Source organism: Glycine max, chromosome 1 (genome assembly GCF_000004515.6).
Source record: "Glycine max cultivar Williams 82 chromosome 1, Glycine_max_v4.0, whole genome shotgun sequence".
NCBI lineage: Eukaryota > Viridiplantae > Streptophyta > Magnoliopsida > Fabales > Fabaceae > Glycine > Glycine max.
The window spans coordinates 48,973,356-48,992,510 of record NC_016088.4 but is presented as its reverse complement, the minus strand read 5'-3'; the positions used below and the strand labels follow the sequence as shown (position 1 = coordinate 48,992,510).

General features: G+C 35.1%; 1 protein-coding gene across 2 annotated transcripts; it reads left to right on the top strand.

Annotated features, from left to right (window-relative positions):
• Positions 1 to 818: 818 nt before the first annotated feature.
• Positions 819 to 16,838, top strand: LOC100793472 (kinesin-like protein KIN-UB). Of its 2 annotated transcripts, none has more exons than XM_041015753.1 (19): positions 819 to 1,130; positions 2,522 to 2,622; positions 2,714 to 2,836; positions 3,022 to 3,207; positions 3,403 to 3,624; positions 3,766 to 3,919; positions 4,028 to 4,177; positions 4,446 to 4,534; positions 4,948 to 5,151; positions 11,191 to 11,307; positions 12,278 to 12,412; positions 12,499 to 12,630; positions 13,333 to 13,471; positions 13,543 to 13,635; positions 14,471 to 14,596; positions 14,726 to 14,851; positions 15,639 to 15,782; positions 16,060 to 16,188; positions 16,264 to 16,838. In XM_041015753.1, exons 1-19 carry the CDS (start codon positions 965 to 967, stop codon positions 16,410 to 16,412), a joined length of 2,685 nt encoding a protein of 894 aa, XP_040871687.1. In that variant the 5' UTR covers positions 819 to 964; the 3' UTR covers positions 16,413 to 16,838. The 2 variants fall into 2 exon arrangements, with proteins under 2 accessions (XP_040871687.1, XP_003516471.1); XM_003516423.5 differs by having other exon boundaries at positions 821 to 1,130; positions 16,280 to 16,838.
• Positions 16,839 to 19,155: the final 2,317 nt, after the last annotated feature.

Here is a 19,155-nt window from a genome sequence, read left to right as displayed (position 1 = left end):
ATGGTTTCTATAATCTTGTCCGGCACAAACAACTTGTATAAATTGTAATTTACTTTTTTTTAAGGATACCAATTTAAATCCGATAGGATCAATGTCAATAGCAAAATTCTTTTTTCCAAATACTTAATAGTTTTTATATTTAAGATTGTAATCCCACAAGTTAAGTTAGAATAATCTTATATTATGAAAATAAAACACATTTTCTAAATATTTAACATACTTATATATCAAAAATTTAAAATCAAGACCACAAATTACACCGAAACAAATACAATCCTCTGAACAATCTTGCTTTGTTTACATTCTGGTTCATATAAAGGGTGTTTAAAATTTTAAATAATGCAATGATCCCTATATAATTTTCTTTAAACAAGGGAACAATTTCAACTAATAAGAGTCAAGAATCACTCCAAATCCAACATTCTTTTTGTATTGGTGTTGAATATTATTAATTTGATTGATGACAAATTTTTATTAGATCTGAAATCTATACTATCTAACCACCTTAATGAAATTTTTGGTCTCAATTAATTTTTTTCTTCATCAACTCAAATTTAAAATCTGACTTAGAACGAACTTTGTGTTTGTTGTACATATATACTGTAATAGCAGCATAATTTTGTATTTGTTGTATTTATAAATAAATTTTGCATGAGTTTTAGTTAAAAAATATAAAATACGTGACAGAGATCATGGTAGTGTCTTATTCCCTCCCTTTCTCTCTGCATGGCCCACGCGGTTCCCCCATCCTCCCTCTTCATTCGAGACTTACGGACACGTCTTCCCTCACTCACTCACTTTTATAGTTTTTAAATTTTTTTTCTCTGTGCGTTTTGAATAATAATAATAATTATGAAAAACGAAATGCTTCAAAATTAAAGCGAGGTAACAAATACACGAACGAACGCTTCCATTTTTGTTTCAATTTCAGCAACTGAAGCTCTTATTACTCCCTCACTGCACCATGGCTTACCGAAACGGCGTCGCTCTGGCTCAGAGGGGAAGTGCCGTTAAGTTCGAACGCCCAAACCACCTCAGAACGCCGTCGTCGCCTAAGCCCCGCTTCCCTCACTCGCCGGGATCCGCCGTCCGCCGCTCCACCTCCGCCGCAGCTAGAAGCGGAGACGGAGGTTAGTTAGAATTTAGCTAGTTATTGTCAACTTTCTTCATTTCACGCACAGAGAAATCAAGAGCTCCTGAGAGAGGCAATGTAGCTATTATAAATAGACAAGTTGGAAATGAGTTCAAGTTTTGTTTCAGCTTTTGGTTTCTGCTTCTTATAAGCTTCTTCTTCTTCTCTGCTTTTGGAGAATGTATTTCGTGCTTCCGTTCTATGTCTCTTTCTGATAATGTTTCGCTATTCGTGTTATGGTGTTAGTAGGTATATATGAAGTAACGTGAATAGTTATTGATGGATTATGTGTTGTTGTGATTTATTATTTAGTACATATGAAGAGCGATTTGAATTTTGAAGTGTTGTTTCTTCAACATTTGGATCACGTTCGGAAAAAAGGGAAAATGGAGGTTAAATGTTAAAATTACTGAGACTTTGGAACTGTATGTCGGTATGTAGATTGGGCTTTTAAGCTTTTTCATGCAAATTGTCAATTAACAAATTTAGATCTTAATTATATTACTGGTATCGTTGTTTAATGGCAAAAGTAGGCCTTGGTGTAGCATTATAGATGGATGTTTTTGTAATCAAAGATGAATTTGTATTGTATCATGTTTATGAGAATTTGATGTTTTGGTCGTTAAGATTGGAGAAGCACGTTGTCTAGTTGAGAAGCCATTCTAAAAGCCAGGGTAGTATTGGAGGGTTCAGAATTCAGAGTAGTGCCTCTACTTAAATGGTTATTCTGGGTCTACCACCTGACCTGTATGGGTTTCATGGTCATGCGCCACTTGTTTTCTATTGCAACTTTATGTTTATTATTGATTACAGAAGATTTTGGAATTGGTGGTGATAGCGAACAAAATATATAGGGTTTAAGGGATTTTGCTTTTGTTTTCCTTGGACTGTCCTTATCATTGTGGTGTTTTCCCAACCCCTCCACCATAGGCAATTTGTGAAGGGAGGTTGGGTATGGTGGCACTATAGTCCGCAATGGCATGTTTATATGGTGGAATTTTGGGCTTCCGCCATTGATAACATTGATTTGTTGTCATATTTTATTATTGTGGTTTTCTACTTTGCTTTATTATGGAGTTGAAATGTTGAAACATTAGTGTGTTAAGAGTAATATGTTATGCATATATCGCATATGTCATTAATAGGTTTTTATATTATGTTTTACACTAGGCATACATATGCTTAAGAGTTTCTGAGTGGTGTCTATTGACTATCCACAAGTTTTCGTAGAATCTTGAATTTGAATACCTTAGTTCTTATACTTCACATTTACTTCAAAAGCCAATTATTGTACAGAATGTGACTATTCTAATTGTTCTCTATTCTGCTGTTTTCTTGGCTATGGCAGTATTGTTACTTGTTTTCTTATCATGCTTATGTATACTATAGTGCCTGGAAGAGTTCGAGTGTCTGTAAGGTTGAGACCTCAAAATACTGAAGAAATGATGGCTGATGCTGATTTTGCTGACTGTGTTGAATTACAGCCAGAGGTGCATTTTGGTCTTCTGTTTGTGGATTCTGCATTTTAATTTAATTACTGCATTTTAAGGTTTTGCCCTTGTTTTGTTAAATCTCTTTCAGCTTAAAAGACTGAAACTTCGGAAAAACAATTGGGATTCAGATACCTATGAGTTTGATGAAGTGCTTACTGAATTTGCATCACAAAAGCGTGTTTATGAAGTTGTAGCTAAGCCAGTAGTTGAGGTCTGTCGTAACAATGCATTTCCTGATTGGTCAAGAATATCCTTTTCTTAGCCATCAAACTTTGTTTACTGTAATTTATGATTTGATTAGATAAACATTATTTTTAGTGGTAATGCACTGCTTTCATCAAAGGATTGTTATTATTTAAATGTCTGACTTAACATGCCTTTTGATATTGTTCATAGAGCGTTCTTGATGGTTATAATGGAACTGTGATGGCTTATGGTCAAACTGGAACGGGCAAAACTTTTACTCTTGGACAATTGGGGGAGGAAGATACCTCTGATCGTGGTATCATGGTTCGTTCTATGGAGGATATCTTAGCTGACATATCTCCAGGAACTGATTCTGTCACCGTCTCATATCTGCAGGTTGCATACTTTTATGCATGTATTACTGTATTTTACATCATGTGCATTGTTTGTCATACTTCTTGCATCATAATGCGTGTATGTAGTTATTAATGCTGTGCCCTATATGGTTTGATTGTGCTAGTGTTCTCTGTTTTATCATTTTTCCAGGCTAATTTTAATTTTTTGCTGAAATGTCTCCTACAAATTGTGTAGCTTTACATGGAGACTCTCCAGGACTTGCTTAATCCAGCAAATGATAATATTCCTATCGTGGAAGATCCAAAAACTGGTGATGTGTCTTTGTCTGGAGCTACTCTAGTGGAAATCAAGGATCAGCCAAGTTTCTTGGAGTTGCTAAGAGTAGGGGAAACTCATCGAATTGCTGCCAACACAAAGTTGAATACCGAATCTTCTCGTAGTCACGCTATACTGACGGTGAAATAATGAACTGTGTATTGTTTACATTTTAATTACTCTTACCTGTCATGAACCAAGATATCCAATTAGGCTTTTTTTTTTTTTTTCATTTCATAAAAATAATATCCTATCTTGATGAAATTATCTATTCTCACACAGGTACACGTTAAGAGGTCTGTTGTGGACAGTGAAGATGTTGTTTCTACTGAAAATAATGATGCCTCTCACTTGACTAAACCTTCAAAACCACTTGTTCGAAAGAGCAAGTTGGTTGTGGTAGATTTGGCAGGATCAGAGCGTATCCATAAGTCAGGTATATACTGAAACTTAACTTAAGATTTGTGCGTGTGTGCACCTGTGCACACTAATATGCATGCATATTAATATTGAACATTGCCTCTAAATTTTTTTTCCCCACCAGGAAGTGAAGGGTACATGCTAGAGGAAGCTAAATCTATCAATCTTTCACTAAGTGCACTGGGAAAATGTATTAATGCTCTAGCAGAAAACAATTCTCATGTTCCATTTCGTGATTCAAAACTTACTAGATTGCTCAGAGATTCATTTGGAGGTAAGAAACTTCAATCAGTTTGTCAGATATCATACTATTAACCTTTTGTACTTCAACATCGTGTGATGAAATACGAGAATAAGATGTGATTTATGGTTTAGGAAACTGGTTTCTGCATTCTTATATAATACGTTTACAATATCATTCTCTGAGTCTCTGCATTCCTTGTTATTCTTCTCCTGGGATGTTTTTTCTGTTTACTGAAACGTGCAGTGGTTTTGGTTACGTCATTCTATATTTGTGTTTTATGTTTTCTAATCATTCACAGGAACAGCAAGGACTTCATTGATTGTTACTATTGGCCCATCTCCACGTTATCGAGGAGAGACTTCTAGTACCATATTGTTTGGGCAAAGGGTTAGTTTTCTTTACCATGATTGTCTGTATTTTATGTATAATTTCTACTCATACAATATGCTAGTTATAAAACCATTACTGAGCTTGCACCTAACACCTGAAGTTTTTTGAAGAGTTGGTTGTTGTTGATTTGGTGTCAAATCCTCTATGACCAAGTGTTAATATACTCTAGCTAGCATCTTAATTTGCATCTGTCTATTGTATACTTAATATACCCCTAACAATTTGAAGTATCTTAGTTAATTCATTTTGAAACATTTTTTGATTGACTTGTCTTGTCTCTGATATTTTCCCTACTATATGTTTTATTATTATGATTATGAATTTATGATTACTAATTCAAATGAAAAGCTTTGTTGAGAATTAATATTGTTGGCTTTGCATGAAAGATTGATTGTGTATTTATGTCTCAGGCTATGAAGGTTGAGAACATGCTGAAAATAAAGGAGGAGTTTGATTATAAAAGTTTGTCTCGGAGGCTTGAGGTACAATTAGATAACCTTATTGCAGAAAATGAAAGGCAGCAAAAGACTTTTGAAGAAGAAGTCGGAAGATTAAATTTGGAGGCACAATGTCGTATATCTGAGGTTGAGAGGAAATTTGCTGATGCATTAGAGGTTTGCTATATTTTCTATAGAAAAGTAGCACTATTTTGCGCAAACCACTGTTTTTAAATTATAATCTTATAGTTTTAGATAACATAAATGTACCTAATCATTCAGTCTTAAAAGTATGAGAGAAAGGTAGAGAGAGAAACAGTGAGTGGGTGGGGGTGAGGGGGGAATAGAGAGTGGGATCCCAACGTTAGAACGTTGGCACCGGGTATGGCCAGTAAGCTGAGAATAGACGAACAAATTGGAGGGATGCATCTGATGTCCAATCTATCTACTTCACAAGATTCCTAGAAGAGATGAGTGAAAATGAGCTATGGTATGAGTTTAAGAAATGGGGTGATATGCGTGAGGTGTTCATTGCAAGGAATAGAAATGGCAGGAGGTATGGCTTTGTGAGATTCAAGGGGGTGGGCAATGTGAGGAGACTTGAAAGACAATTGGATAACCTGATACTAGGGATGTTGAAACTACATGTTAACATACCAAAGCACGGAAGAGTGAGAATGTTAAGGGGAGAAACAAACAGAAATGTCAAATACAGGATTGAGGTAACCTTGGATAAATCATGCGATGGGGGGAAACATCAAGGTAACCTGGAAGGGGTAACGGAACAGCAGCCCCAACGAAGGCAAATGACAACCTCATATGCGAGAGCGATGGTGTCAGGCAACAAAATCGTGGGGCAAAGACTGAACCTAATGCGTGCGAGTCCATCGGGAACAAACTCGTACTCGTTAGTGCATCTGAACATACCTGCGGAAAAATGGACATGGCTCAGTAACTCATGGGTTGGAAGATTGAAAAACTTGGCGATGTTCGATAGAGTGGGAGACAAACTCTTGTGGAATGGTGGAGAAGATATCAAGCCAAAATACTTAGAAGATGACATGGTATTGTTAGTGGGATTCACAGATGACAAAGCTATACAACTGGTAAAGGAAGAAACAAACGATGGGTCATCTTTGTTCCATTCATTGGAAAAGTGGAACTAGCATATGCGAATCGGGAATAGACTGGTCTGGGTGTTGTGCTGGGGAATCCCTCCACATGCATAGGATCTGGACCCACTGATGTCACACAATTTTGAAATAAAGGTGCAAGGGTCACGTGCTTGTCCACAAGATAAGGAGGGTGACAGGCCCTTAATGGGCCTTACTAAAAACACCAATACTGGAATAAGTGAAGGGGCTGATGGCAATATGGTAGGAAAAGCAAATGGGCCAGCAAGCGCGATGAAAGTTTATTCCAAAATCAAAGGGTGTAGAAAGCAAATGGGCTACATCAGAGTAGATGGGCTTGTTGATGAGATATCAACAAAATCAAACAGAAAGGACCAAAAGGAGGCTAGAAGCACACCAAATACTTGTGATAAATACTCACCAGTAACAAGAGGCAATGGTTTGAAGGAAGTGGCTGAATGGGAAGAACAGGATAAGGGACAGCATGCACCACGTGCTCTACCAAATAGCAAACGTAATGAAACCTGTAATCAAATAAAAGAAGTAACATCATATTGGATCATGACTCAGGATCTGGGAGTAGCATGTGGGAAAGGGGAGGAATCATTGATCACTATGATGATTAATCAGGAGGAAAGGGATAAGATCGAGGCTGATAGGCTGGGAAATAAGATGGTTGAATAATGAAGATTGTCACTTGTAATATAAGAGGGCTGGGTAGGGGGTAAAGTGGGCTGCAATTAGAAAATGTTAAAGGAGAGAATTGATATGTTGTGTCTACAAGAGACCAAGGTGGAGCAAATGGACAAATCTGTCTGCCAGGCACCATGGGGTGATTTGGAGGTATGTTGGGAGTTGCTACCAACACGTAATAGGGCAGGGGGGCTACTTTGCCTATGGAGTGAACAATCCTTTAGAATGGAGAGGAAGATAAGTGATCATGACTTTATTTATTTAGAAGGCATGTGGGTTCCTGATGGGCAAAAGATGTCCATAGTCAGCATATATTCGGCATACAATATGGCCCAGAAGAGGAATTTGTGGGAGCAAATTAGGCAGTTGAGAAATTCAAGTTTTGGAGGGCTGTGGTGTATACTTGGTGATTTTAATAGTGTAAGAAACCTAGTTGAGAGAGTAAGGATATGTCAAAGGGGGGGTGAATGACTGTAATGTGGAGGAATTCAATGAATGGGTTGTTGATCTTGATTTTGAAGATGTGCCTTGTGTGGGCAGAAAATTCATGTGGTACAAGCCAAATGGGACAGCAAAAAGTAGGTTAGATAGGGTCCTTGTTTCTGCGGAATGGTTTGAAAAATGGCAAGGCTATACCCAATTTATATTGGAGAGGAATTTTTCAGATCATTGTCCTATTTTTCTAAAATCTGAAAACATTGATTAGGGACCGCGACCCTTCAGGGTTCTGAATTGCTGGTTCCAATATAAATCATTCAAAAAGGTTGACCAACAATGCTGGGCAGCAGATCACATAAGGGGTTGGGGTGGATTTGTGCTTAAAGAAAAACTAAAGGCAATCAAGGCAAGGTTGAAAGTTTGGAATAAGGAACAATTTGGTGATACGTAGAAGAAGATACAACGTATTGATCTGGAGCTAAACAAGCTGGAAACTGAAGGTGATGAAAGACAACTATCGGATGATGAGTTGCTGACATGGAAAAAACTGCAAGAGGGGCTGTGGATAGTTGTTCAATCACATTAATCATTACTAAGGCAAAAGGCAAGGTCAAGGTGGATCAAAGAGGGGGATTGCAACTCTAGTTTCTTCCATAGGATCGTAAATGCAAACCACAGTTTCAATACCTTGAGAGGCATGCTTGTTGATGGTGGTTAGATTGCTGAACCTCGAAGGGTGAAAGAGGAGATACACTTGTTCTTCAAAAACAGATTTGAGGAGGTAGATTGGGTGAGGCCCAAACTTGATGGGTTAGATTTCGGGCCATTGGTCATCACCAAAATGTTAGACTGACGGAGCGATTAAGTGAAAAGGATGTAAAGGAAGCTGTGTGGGAATGTGGAAGTGACAAGACATCTGGACCAAATGGCATTAATTTCAAATTTATTAAAGAATTTTGGGAGGTGATCAAAGCCAATGTGCTTTGATTTATGGACGAGTTCTTTGCCAATGGAGTCTTCCCAAAAGGGAGCAATGCTTCATTTCTAGCACTCATTCCTAAGGTGCATGATCCACAAAACCTTAATGATTTAGGCCTATCTCCTTAATAGGGTGCATATACAAAATTGTGGCCAAGGTACTAGCAAGGAGGATGAAGGAGGTGATGCCATCAATTATAGATGAAAGACAAACTGCATTCATAAAGGGGAGACATTTGTTGCACATCACCCTGATTGCCAATGAAGTAATTCATGAAACAAGAGGTGAAACAGACTGTGCTTAGTGTTTAAAGTTGATTTCAAAAAGGCCTATGATTCAGTTTCCTGGGATTTCTTATTGTACATGTTGTCTAGGATGGGTTTCTGCTATAGATGAATCTCTTGGATTGAGGGCTGCCTAAATTTAGCTTCTATCTCCATATTGGTTAATGGAAGCCTTTCGGCTGAATTCATCCCACAAAGAGGGTTAAGCAAGGAGATCCACTAGATCCTCTCTTATTTAATGTTGTTGCGGAGAGACAAAATGGCTTGATGAGAGAAGTGTAGGAGAAAAAACTGTTTGAAGGTTTCACGGTTGGTAGGAACGAGGTAGAAATAAGTGTCTTACAGTATGAAAATGATACAATCTTCTTTGGGAAAGCCTCTAGGGAGAATGTCAAAGCAATCAAGGTCATTTTGCGGAGTTTTGAACTTGTGTCAAGGCTCAAAATTAATTTTTCAAAGAGTGGCTTTGGGGTAGTGGGGGTGTCAGAGAGGTGGAAGGATGATGCCGCTATGTTTCTAAAGTGCAGTCTACTGGCCATACCTTTTCTCTACTTGGGTATCCCGATTGGGACAAACCCAAGGCGTACTGAGGTTTGGGATCCCATTATCAAGAAATGTAAGAGAAAGTTGTCGAAACAGAAACAAAATTTACTTTCATTTGGGGGAAGGGTGACTCTCAAAATCAGTTTTAAATTTCATTCCTATTTATCTCTTTTCTTTTTTAAGGGTACCTAATGAAATATTAGACAAGTTGGTGAGGATACAACGGAGGTTTATGTGGGGTGGAGGATTAGAGCAGAGGAAGATTGCTTGGGTAAAATGGGAGTCAATGTGCCTACCAAAGGAGAAAAGAGGATTGGGAATGAGGGACCTAAGAAAGTTTAACTATGCACTCCTTGGAAAGTGGCGATGGAATTTATTCCATAACCAAGGGGAGCTGTGGGCTAGGGTGCTGGTCTCAAAATATGGTGAGTGGAGGAATTGGGACGAGGAGAGGAGGGGCAGCATCGAATCATCATAGTGGAAGGATATTAGATCTATAGCTCATTCCACTTAAGAAGGGAGTTGGTTTGCTAAAGGGATAAAGTGGAATCTTGGGTGTGGAGCAAGGGTGTGATTCTAGGAGGATGGGTGGAAGGGTGATGGTGTACCACCTATGTTGAAGTACCCCATATTGTACTCTATCTCCTATCAGCAACAACAGTCCATTCAACAGATGGGAGGTATCACAAGTGCAAGGTGGGAGTGGAATTTCCAATGGAGGCGGCCACTTTTTGATGCTGAGATTGATTTGGCAACCAAGTTCCTGGAAGAAATGGATGGTATCATCATCTATCTAGATTGTGTAGACAGCTGGACTTGGAAGGGAGATTCAAGTGGTGTATACACTGTGGGGAATGTGTATACGATGCTTATGGGGGTCTATACAGACGAAAATCAGGATGGAGCTTTCAGTGTGCTGTGGAAAGTAAAGGTCTCAAGCAAAGTTTCCTTTTTTGGTTGGAGATTATTAAGAGATAGACTGCCAACGAAGGTGAACTTGCGTAAGAGACATGTGGAAATCAATGATCCAATGTGCCCATTCTGCAAAAGTTCTGAAGAAGATGCAGCACATCTATTTTTTAGCTGCAGTAAAATTCTGCCACTATGGTGGGAAGCTCTGTCTTGGACAAACATATCGGGAACATTTTTCCAATGTCCGAGACAACATTTCCTTCAGCATGCACTTGGAAAGACATCTGGTGTTTGGTTCCAGCGATGGCAGTGCTGGTGGATATCCTTGACATGGAATATTTGGCAGCATTGAAATGCAATTGTTTTCTCAAATGGAAGATTTGATGCCAGTAAGCTGATGGAGGAGGCGGTTTTCCTGTGCTGGAAGTGGCTAAAAATTTTGGATAAGGGCTTTGATCTACCTTTCCATCAATGGTCTAGTAATCTTAGGGAGGCATTTTGTAATCAGGGAGGGATGAATATATAAGTAGAGGGTAGTATTGGGCCAAAAATACTGTCAGACTTTTGGTTTCCTAATTCATGTTATACGGATTTTGTAATCAGCTTGTATTAGGGTACCACGATTCTGCTCATTTTGGCCTTCACTTGTATACTTACCAGTACATCTTGTACTGTTTTAAATATAATATATTATTAGTTTTGCCGATTAAAAAAATCTTATAGTTTTTAGATGCTTTATAAATTTTATCAACATGCTGTATGGATGAGCTTTACAATTGTTGTCAAATTATGGTCTTCTTCTAGCCTTCTGGGCTGTGAACATAAAATAAAACATCAGTTCTGAGGTTATATGGAAATTAAAACAGTTTGTACAACAGGTTAGGGTTTCTGGCAGATTAAGTTGGGAATTTAATTGGAAGAAGTTAAACTAGAAAGATGGAGATAGAGAGAAGGTTCTTTGACATTAAGATCTTGGAAATCGAAGCCACTGGTTTGCAATCTGGGTGTGGTTTCAACCAAGTTCCAAATTACAAAAATTGCAGTTTTGTATGGTTCAAAAACACCCCCCAACGACATTTTACTTTATGGGGCAGTGACTATACATGGTGGACTCCTTTATTTTGTATTCTTTAGGGAATCTAGGAGTCTGCTAGTTCTTATGACTTTATTTATTTATTTTTTAACATCCTCTTTCATTGTTGCATAATGTCTCATATTTAGTTGTTTCCTATAGAAAGAGAGATTGAAATGCCAGATGGAGTACATGGAATCAGTTAAGCAGCTAGAGCAGAAGTTGGTGTCAAATGAGAAAAGACATGGCAGCAATTATTTTGTGGATGGTTGTGGAGAGGTATTCCATTTCAAACAATATTAACTTTTCTGGAAAGGGGGTTCTCTTACTGTGTTTTTTTTTTAATTATTACTGGTAGATATTGAGACATTGTTATATTGGACCATTTTTCAGGATCCATCAGTCTCTACACTCTTATTATGTGCACTTGTTATTGTGAAAAATTTGTTTTTTGAAAATAAAGTATTTACCCTTGTTTTGTGTTGAAGACCAACTTTACTAAAAGCATTGTTAGGTGAAGTAAATCCCACTAACAGTTTTATATCTCTATCATGTTCTCTCATACAAGAGCCTTTATGGGTTGAAGACCAATAACCAATTATCCCAAAGGTTTGAGTTATTAGGCAGAATCCGCAAAGGAATGGTTTGTCCTTTGAATGATAGACTACTCTTACTCCATAAGCATTTTGTTTTCTTCCCCCCAGTTCATTGAATGTATCAGCTAAGTAGAATGTCTGAAAAATTCCAGTTGTGACTATTTTGATGCACTCTTGATAGACACACCAATTTTTTTTTTGCAATTTGGCAAATTTGCACTTCTTCCTACCTTGCATTCTAGTGATGCATAGCATGTAAAGCTGTTTTTCGAATGTGAGGCTGGCAGTAGACAGACCTTGGAGTTAATTCTTTTCCAATCCATACTAATGTATTTTCAGTTTTCTAACATCAAATTCCATGAAGTCAGTCTGATTGCATTTAGGTTGTGGGAATATATTAGTATAGTAGTTTATCAGTTGTATGGCTACTTATTTTTAGACATAGTACAGAATTCCATAAAAGATGAGAATTGAATTGTTTCACCCTGCTTTTATATGTCAAAATCTATATCTTTCCCTCTCCTATTTTATGATTTCCCTACCTGCTTGCTCGTGTTTGCTTCAATCTTCATGGTTTGTGCTAAGTTCAATATTTTAAAATCTTTAATGTTCACTGTTTAGTGGTCCTGATGTTAAAGTTTTTGTTGGCACAGGGCCCAACTCCATCTTCTGAAGATGAAGTTTCTGAGATCAGAAAGCTGTTTGAAAATGAATGCAATAGGAGAAAGGCAGCGGAAGCAGAGGTAGAACATCTAAAAATTCTACTGGGGAAAAATACACACACACAGGTATATTTCAGTTAAATGACGAACTTCTCTGGCTTCTTATTTTTCAAGCATTGATTTCTTGAATATTGGGACATTTTATGTACTAGGCTGGAGGGGATGCAGAGGTTATAAAGGTTCACAGCATTCTGGAGGATGAGGTTAATCAGAAAAAGAAACTTGAAGAAGAAATAATAATATTAAGAAGTCAATTATTGCAATTGAACTTTGAAGCTGAGCAGGTATTGTATAACTTTGACCCAATATGGAGCATATGTTTGAGTTAGAAGTAATAAGCTTGGAGAGTGCTTGATAAATTAGTAATTTATGAGTTCCCATATATTTGAATATATTGTAATTCTAAGAACCTACTAGATTTAAAGACACATTTATTTATTTACTAATGCAAGAAAAAAGTTATTAAAAAGAAAGCAGTGAAAGTACAACTGGGAGAGCATAAAAGTCCTTTATTGAAAAATGAAATGACTAAAACCTGCACAAAAACTCAATAATATTGTTGCATCCTAGTAATGGAAACTCCCTTGAAAAAATAATGACCAGGGAACCAAATGGAGATCATGAAAGTGTAAGGGATAAGAGACATTCTTGAAACTTGTGCATTGCATTTCTTTTGAGCCAAATACTCCCAATGAACTGCGTGATGGTTCAGATTAAGTGTTACCAGAAGATAATGTAGAGCACTAGGACCTAGCTTCTTAATTTCTTTGTGATATTGTAACAATATTTACAATGTAAAGTTCTTTAAGTGTCATCAAGTTGGAAAGTTTGATTAGCACATTGAAACTGTAATGATTGTTGTGACTTCAAGTTTTCACATCTCTCTGTAGCCTCTAGCTGTGTATACCTTGTCCTTTTAGCATGACTATGGCTTGTATTGCATTATTTAATTCTTTTTGTGAATATGAATAATGTTATGGTCATAGATGAAAAGATGTTTAGGAAGTGAAAGATCAGTAAATGCCTCCTCTGCCATGGATTCTTCCATGTCTCAAGTTAGGCATTCCCAACTCAAAGACACTGGGAATGGCCAGAAGGCATCTGTTGCTACACTCTTTGAGCAAGGTGCAAGTTGGTTGAGTTATTATTGAATCTTGACATCATCCATGTGTGTGTGACTCATGTTATTTTGACAGTTGGATTGCAAAAGATTTTGTCGTTGCTGGACTCTGATGATCCCCTTGTACAGATTCATGCTGTTAAAATGGTGGCCAATCTTGCAGCGGAAGGTTGTTGCTATCCTCTACTTAAGGCTGTTATTTAATCTTCTTTTAATACCTATTTATTGATATTCGGCTAGCAAAATCTTCAAAAAGAAGCACATGATGGAAATACTGATAATTTAGTGATAGGTGCTAGTGGATTCCAGAGAGTAATTTCCTGAATTATTATTCATGTTTTTGTTGCATTTATCTGTGTCATATGTTACAAACTCTGGGAAGGAGTGAAATTCATGCAAAAAATCAGAATGGTCATCCTTCTGCAACATTGTTTTGTTCAACATACCTTTAAAAATTTATGCTATCTTTTTCACATCTGTTCCAGTCTGTATCAATAATTTACAATGCTCTTACCACTCCTGAATGCTGTTCTATGCTTTTTCTTTATTATCATTAAGGGCAATATTTTTATGAAGAAATGTTTTATGACGTGTTTCTTCTCTAGAATTCATCAGAATGTCATATATTAATCTTCTCTGGATCTGCTTCTTTTTGAGTAAGCATGCCTTTTTATAAGTCTGTCTTCAGATTGCCATATGTCTTCTGCAAAGATTATTTTATCACTGTAAATCTTGGCCTTTATTTTAAAAGTTTTGGTTTTCCCCATGAGTGCTGAGATCGTTGTGATTCATTGATCACTCTATTTCGTAAGAAAAATAAATTTCTTATTGGTCTGTTGTGGGGATGAATGTTGTTGAAGTGCAGTTGCCCACCAGACTACATTCCTCTTTTTAACAGCCCCCCCCTATTGCATGCATACTCAAGCCTTCCAAAAAAATTTGCCTTCTTGGTACGGTAGTATATGAAGATTTTGTTGAATAATTTGTTTCAATACAATATGCAGAGGTGAATCAAAAAGGTATTGTTGAAGCTGGTGGCCTTTCTTCCTTGTTGATGCTTCTTAGAAGATATGAGGATGAAACGGTTCGCAGAGTAGCAGCAGGGGCAATTGCCAATCTTGCCATGCATGGTGATTGTTATTTTTTTAATAAATGTTCAAGTTAGCTGGATTTTACTTCCTACTTTGTTATTATTAGTGGATTTCTGCATTTAGCCGCTAGGTTTTGATATTACTTTACTTTCTTTCATGACAATTCAGAAGCCAATCAAGAACTTATAATGGCCGAAGGGGGAATCACTCTGTTGTCAATGACTGCATCTGATGCTGAAGAACCACAAACTCTTCGAATGGTTGCTGGTGCCATAGCTAACCTATGTGGAAATGGTACATTTACTTGTTTTCTAGTCATTCATGTTGCTAAATCTGTGTGTGTGTGTGTGTGATCTGATACATCAAGTTGGTGATGAATTAATAATTAGTTCAATCATGGTGCCATAGCAGGGCTTGATTTCATCTCTATTCTGTTAATTTATAGAGGCCTTTGTTTTCTATTTTTTCGTGCTTCAGACTTTGAAGACCCTTTTTTGCCTCTGGTTTATTTTTTCCAACTCCTTTGTCTCTGTTCACATGTTCTTAGCAGTCATTTCATCATTCATTCTGTTTAGACTCTGGACAATTTGATTATTATGAACACCTTTTATTTTGTTAATTTTCTTTGAGAATTTATGTGTATGGCATAAAAGCATTTTGCTTGGGATTAATATTTATTAGGAAAAAATATTTTTTTTTTCTCAAAAAATGTACAAGGAAGCTGCAAATATATCTATAGTGCACTAAATTGATTAGTTTCTATCTATAGTCCTCGTTTTCACTAACCATCCCACTATAGCATTATTTGGGTTGGTCGTTCTGCATCCTGATTGAGATTGATAATTATTGGTGTTGTTCTGTAGTATGGTGTTTTTCTGTAGACAGAGAAAAACATCTTAAAGTGAGAGAACTGATTACTTTATATGTACATTAAATACTCATGCAAATGATAGCTACCATCCTGATATGGTGTTCTGAAAGGTTGTGCCTTCATTTGTATATTTTACATTGGAAGTTATGATCTTCATATTTCAATTACTCATCAATTGTTCACCACTTTATCATTGTGTTCTTGATCCAGATAAAATATTGATGAAGTTGAGATCCCAAGGAGGTATCAAGGCTTTACTGGGAGTTGTAAGATGTGGACATCCTGATGTTCTTTCACAAGTTGCACGAGGAATTGCCAACTTTGCCAAATGCGAGTCTCGAGCTTCTAGTCAAGGTTTGCTTTCTTGTCAATATTTATTGCCAATGGTGCAAATGTTATATTAGAGGTATGTTGAGTCATTGAAAATGGAGATAGTTGTTGCTCGCCAGCTGCAAGGCCATTGACTTTAAGATTATATTTATGTTTCCAATTTCTAAACAAGTCACTGCCATCAATTTTCCCCACTCTGCTGCTTCCCACTTTTGGCATTGTCATATTTCTAGCACTAGAGAAATTAATGGTAAAAAGTTTTTTAATTGTATGCTGTTAATATGATATATTACATCCACAGGGATAAAAAGTGGTACGTCGTTTTTGATAGAAGACGGTGCACTTCCATGGATAGTACATAATGCTAACAATGAAGCTGCACCAATCAGGCGTCACATTGAACTTGCACTCTGCCACATGGCTCAACAAGGTAATTGGACTCCTTGTCATGTTTTCAAGTTTTTTTAGAAACAATTATTATATTGTTGCAAAAACTCAGAATTAGGTTACAAAAATTGCAGAAGTGAATGCAAAAGACATGATCAATGGAGGTGCCCTTTGGGAGCTTGTCCGGATTTCAAGGGATTGTACACGAGAGGACATAAGGAATCTTGCTCGTCGGACTCTCACTTCTATCCTGCCATTCAAATCTGAATTGCGGCGATTACGTATAGACGTATAGTGCAGACTGTTGATGGCATGTCTTTCCTGGGGTTCATATTTTGTTCATGTTCTACTGATGGTGAAACTGATCTACTGAATACTGATGCTACAAAATCCTTATAAATGGAGCATTTGGCGTGTAGTTGTATACCTTGCTAGTTTTGGGTAAGAGAAGCAGGGTTTGGTTGGTAATTCTCGTGGTTTCTTGTCAACACTGACCTAGAATGTAGTAGATGTAAATAGAGGGGGAAGAGATGAAGAAAAGTGAGGTTTTTGGGCGGGGGAGAGATGTTGAAGAAATGTTATGATCAGTCATGCATAGTGTAATCAAACTCTGATTGCCAGAAATGACATGGAGCTGCCAATATTGTATTCGACTTGTGCAAGTAATGAAAATCCTTACAATTTCTTTTTTAATAGCCAAAAAGTGTTGTCTCATGGGAAAAGTTTATTTTCAAAGAGCTAGATATTTTTTTTTTCTTATTAAATTTATTATATTCTGAAAAGTGAGAGTAAAATATGCAAAAAAAGGGCAAAATTTGCAATTGAATAATAAGTTGGAGACAAAAATGCAATTAAGCTTATTATTTATTGTGTGAAGTTTTTTCTTTTTTTATAGGATTGTTTGGAGTTTCTAAAACATGTAAACCTCTTAATTTATATGCTTAATTTTGACTACATATTACATTTAATAATTTTTTTGGAAAACAAATTTTATTGATGAGGGTCAAAGATATTATATTTAATAAATACAGTAATATTATTAAGCAGTCAATTTTAATTATATATATTACTTATGCTATATATTAAAAATATCATTTATTAATTTTAATAATTAAAATATGTTTTACTACATTAATATTTTTATTTTTTAATTGTTGTCTTTCATAATTTGACTACATTTTATGTATAATAAATATTGTATTTAATGTTATTGGAAAGTCAAAATTACTTATAATCTATTAATTATTTTATTCATTAAATAAGGTGTATTTGATAAATTAACATAAAATATAATTATTGAAAGTATTAATACCTATATATATACATATTAATTTTTTTAATATTTTTAAGAGAATTATTTGATATAACATATTTTAAAATAGAAAATTTAAAATATATGTTTATAAATTGAAAATTATATAAATATTATAGTAATTTACTTCTTGATTATATACTTAATAATATGAATACATATTATATTTGTTAAAAATAGTATTGAATGTTATTGGAAATCAATTCTACTTATAATATTTAAATACAAAATATTTATTTATATTAAAAATATATTCTTAAATAAAATTTATTTATTTTACATAAATTAATATCTTAATATATACATGTTCATATTATAACATACATGAATGTTCATTGTTTTTAAAAAAAATAATGTATTAGTTTTTATGATAGCTATAATATATAAAAAGAACTTAATATATGCATTTTTTACTTTATGCCTATTGTATATTACTTAATTTTATATACAAATTATATATATATATATATATATATATATATATATATATATATATATATATATATATATATATATTATATTCAATGAACCAGTTCAAGACACTCACATTACATCTAGTTATATATCTGCAAAATACACGTAATATTGGTTGTTATAATATTATTATTGTAACTTTAATTTTAAATTGATGCAATTAGCTTTTTAGTTTGATGTTCATCTCTATCATTTTGTCGGCATTTTCATTTTCCTGACTAATGGTAAACAAGCGTAATTAAAAGCAAAGCGATTTCACTTCTTAAAAAAACCCTATATTTATCATCCACTTTCACTGCAAGTAGCATGAAAAATGACAATAATTTAATTACTTGACTCAAAATTAAATAGAGAATAAAAGTAATGTTGTTAATTAAAATTTTATAATATCGTAATTTCTAGTCAGGTTGCTTCTATATGTGTTGGGCTATATGCTGGTGGCAATAATCACTAAAAAGTATTATATATATACTTTTAATTTGTATAGTTGTTTAACTTGTGTCAATAGCACAGAAGTTGTTTGATAGACATAGATTTAATAAAAAAAAATATATTATAGGTCTATGATTATAATATGATATATATCATACTAGCTAATACTTTAAAATTTTAACTAAAACATACTGACTATGTTATCTAATTATAAAGTGTGTTATTATGATAATTACTCTAAAAATAATAATTGAAATAATTTCTAATTTTAGTTTATAATGTAAAATTATTTATACCAAATACTGCATGAAAATTAAACTCATGATCATAATATATAATTCATGCATCATACATATTTATTTTTAATATGAAATTGATTTTGTTTCACGGTTAGTGTAAGAATTTACACTGTCGATTAACTATAAACGTTTTTCATATAATTTTTAAAGTAATTATTAAAAAATTAACACTTTTTCAATATCCTTTAACACTAATTATATTCGTCCTATTTCATATCCAAATCTATATATACGAGAGATTGAACTAATTAAGCCAAAAAGTATAAGAGATATAACAACATTTAAGGGCATTAGTCTGGTATTTACAAGTTGCTGTTGGTGATGATTTTGATGAATACCAATCCAATTAGCTAGCAAAGTTGTTGCCACGTTTGTAAAGGCTGCTACTGATTTGAGGATAGGTCTGAGTCTAGTTTGATTGATCTTAGTCCATCAGCAATGAAAGAATATTAGATAAATTGCAGATATAAACAGAAACTTTTCTTCACTTTCA

Bases quoted from the DNA above. Each gene is read 5' to 3' on its own strand.
- LOC100793472 (XM_003516423.5), top strand. From the start codon at position 965: ATGGCTTACCGAAACGGCGTCGCTCTGGCTCAGAGGGGAAGTGCCGTT. The intron at 1,131-2,521 runs GTTAGTTAGAAT...TGTATACTATAG, and splicing joins AGCTAGAAGCGGAGACGGAG to TGCCTGGAAGAGTTCGAGTG. The intron at 5,152-11,190 runs GTTTGCTATATT...TGTTTCCTATAG, and splicing joins AATTTGCTGATGCATTAGAG to AAAGAGAGATTGAAATGCCA.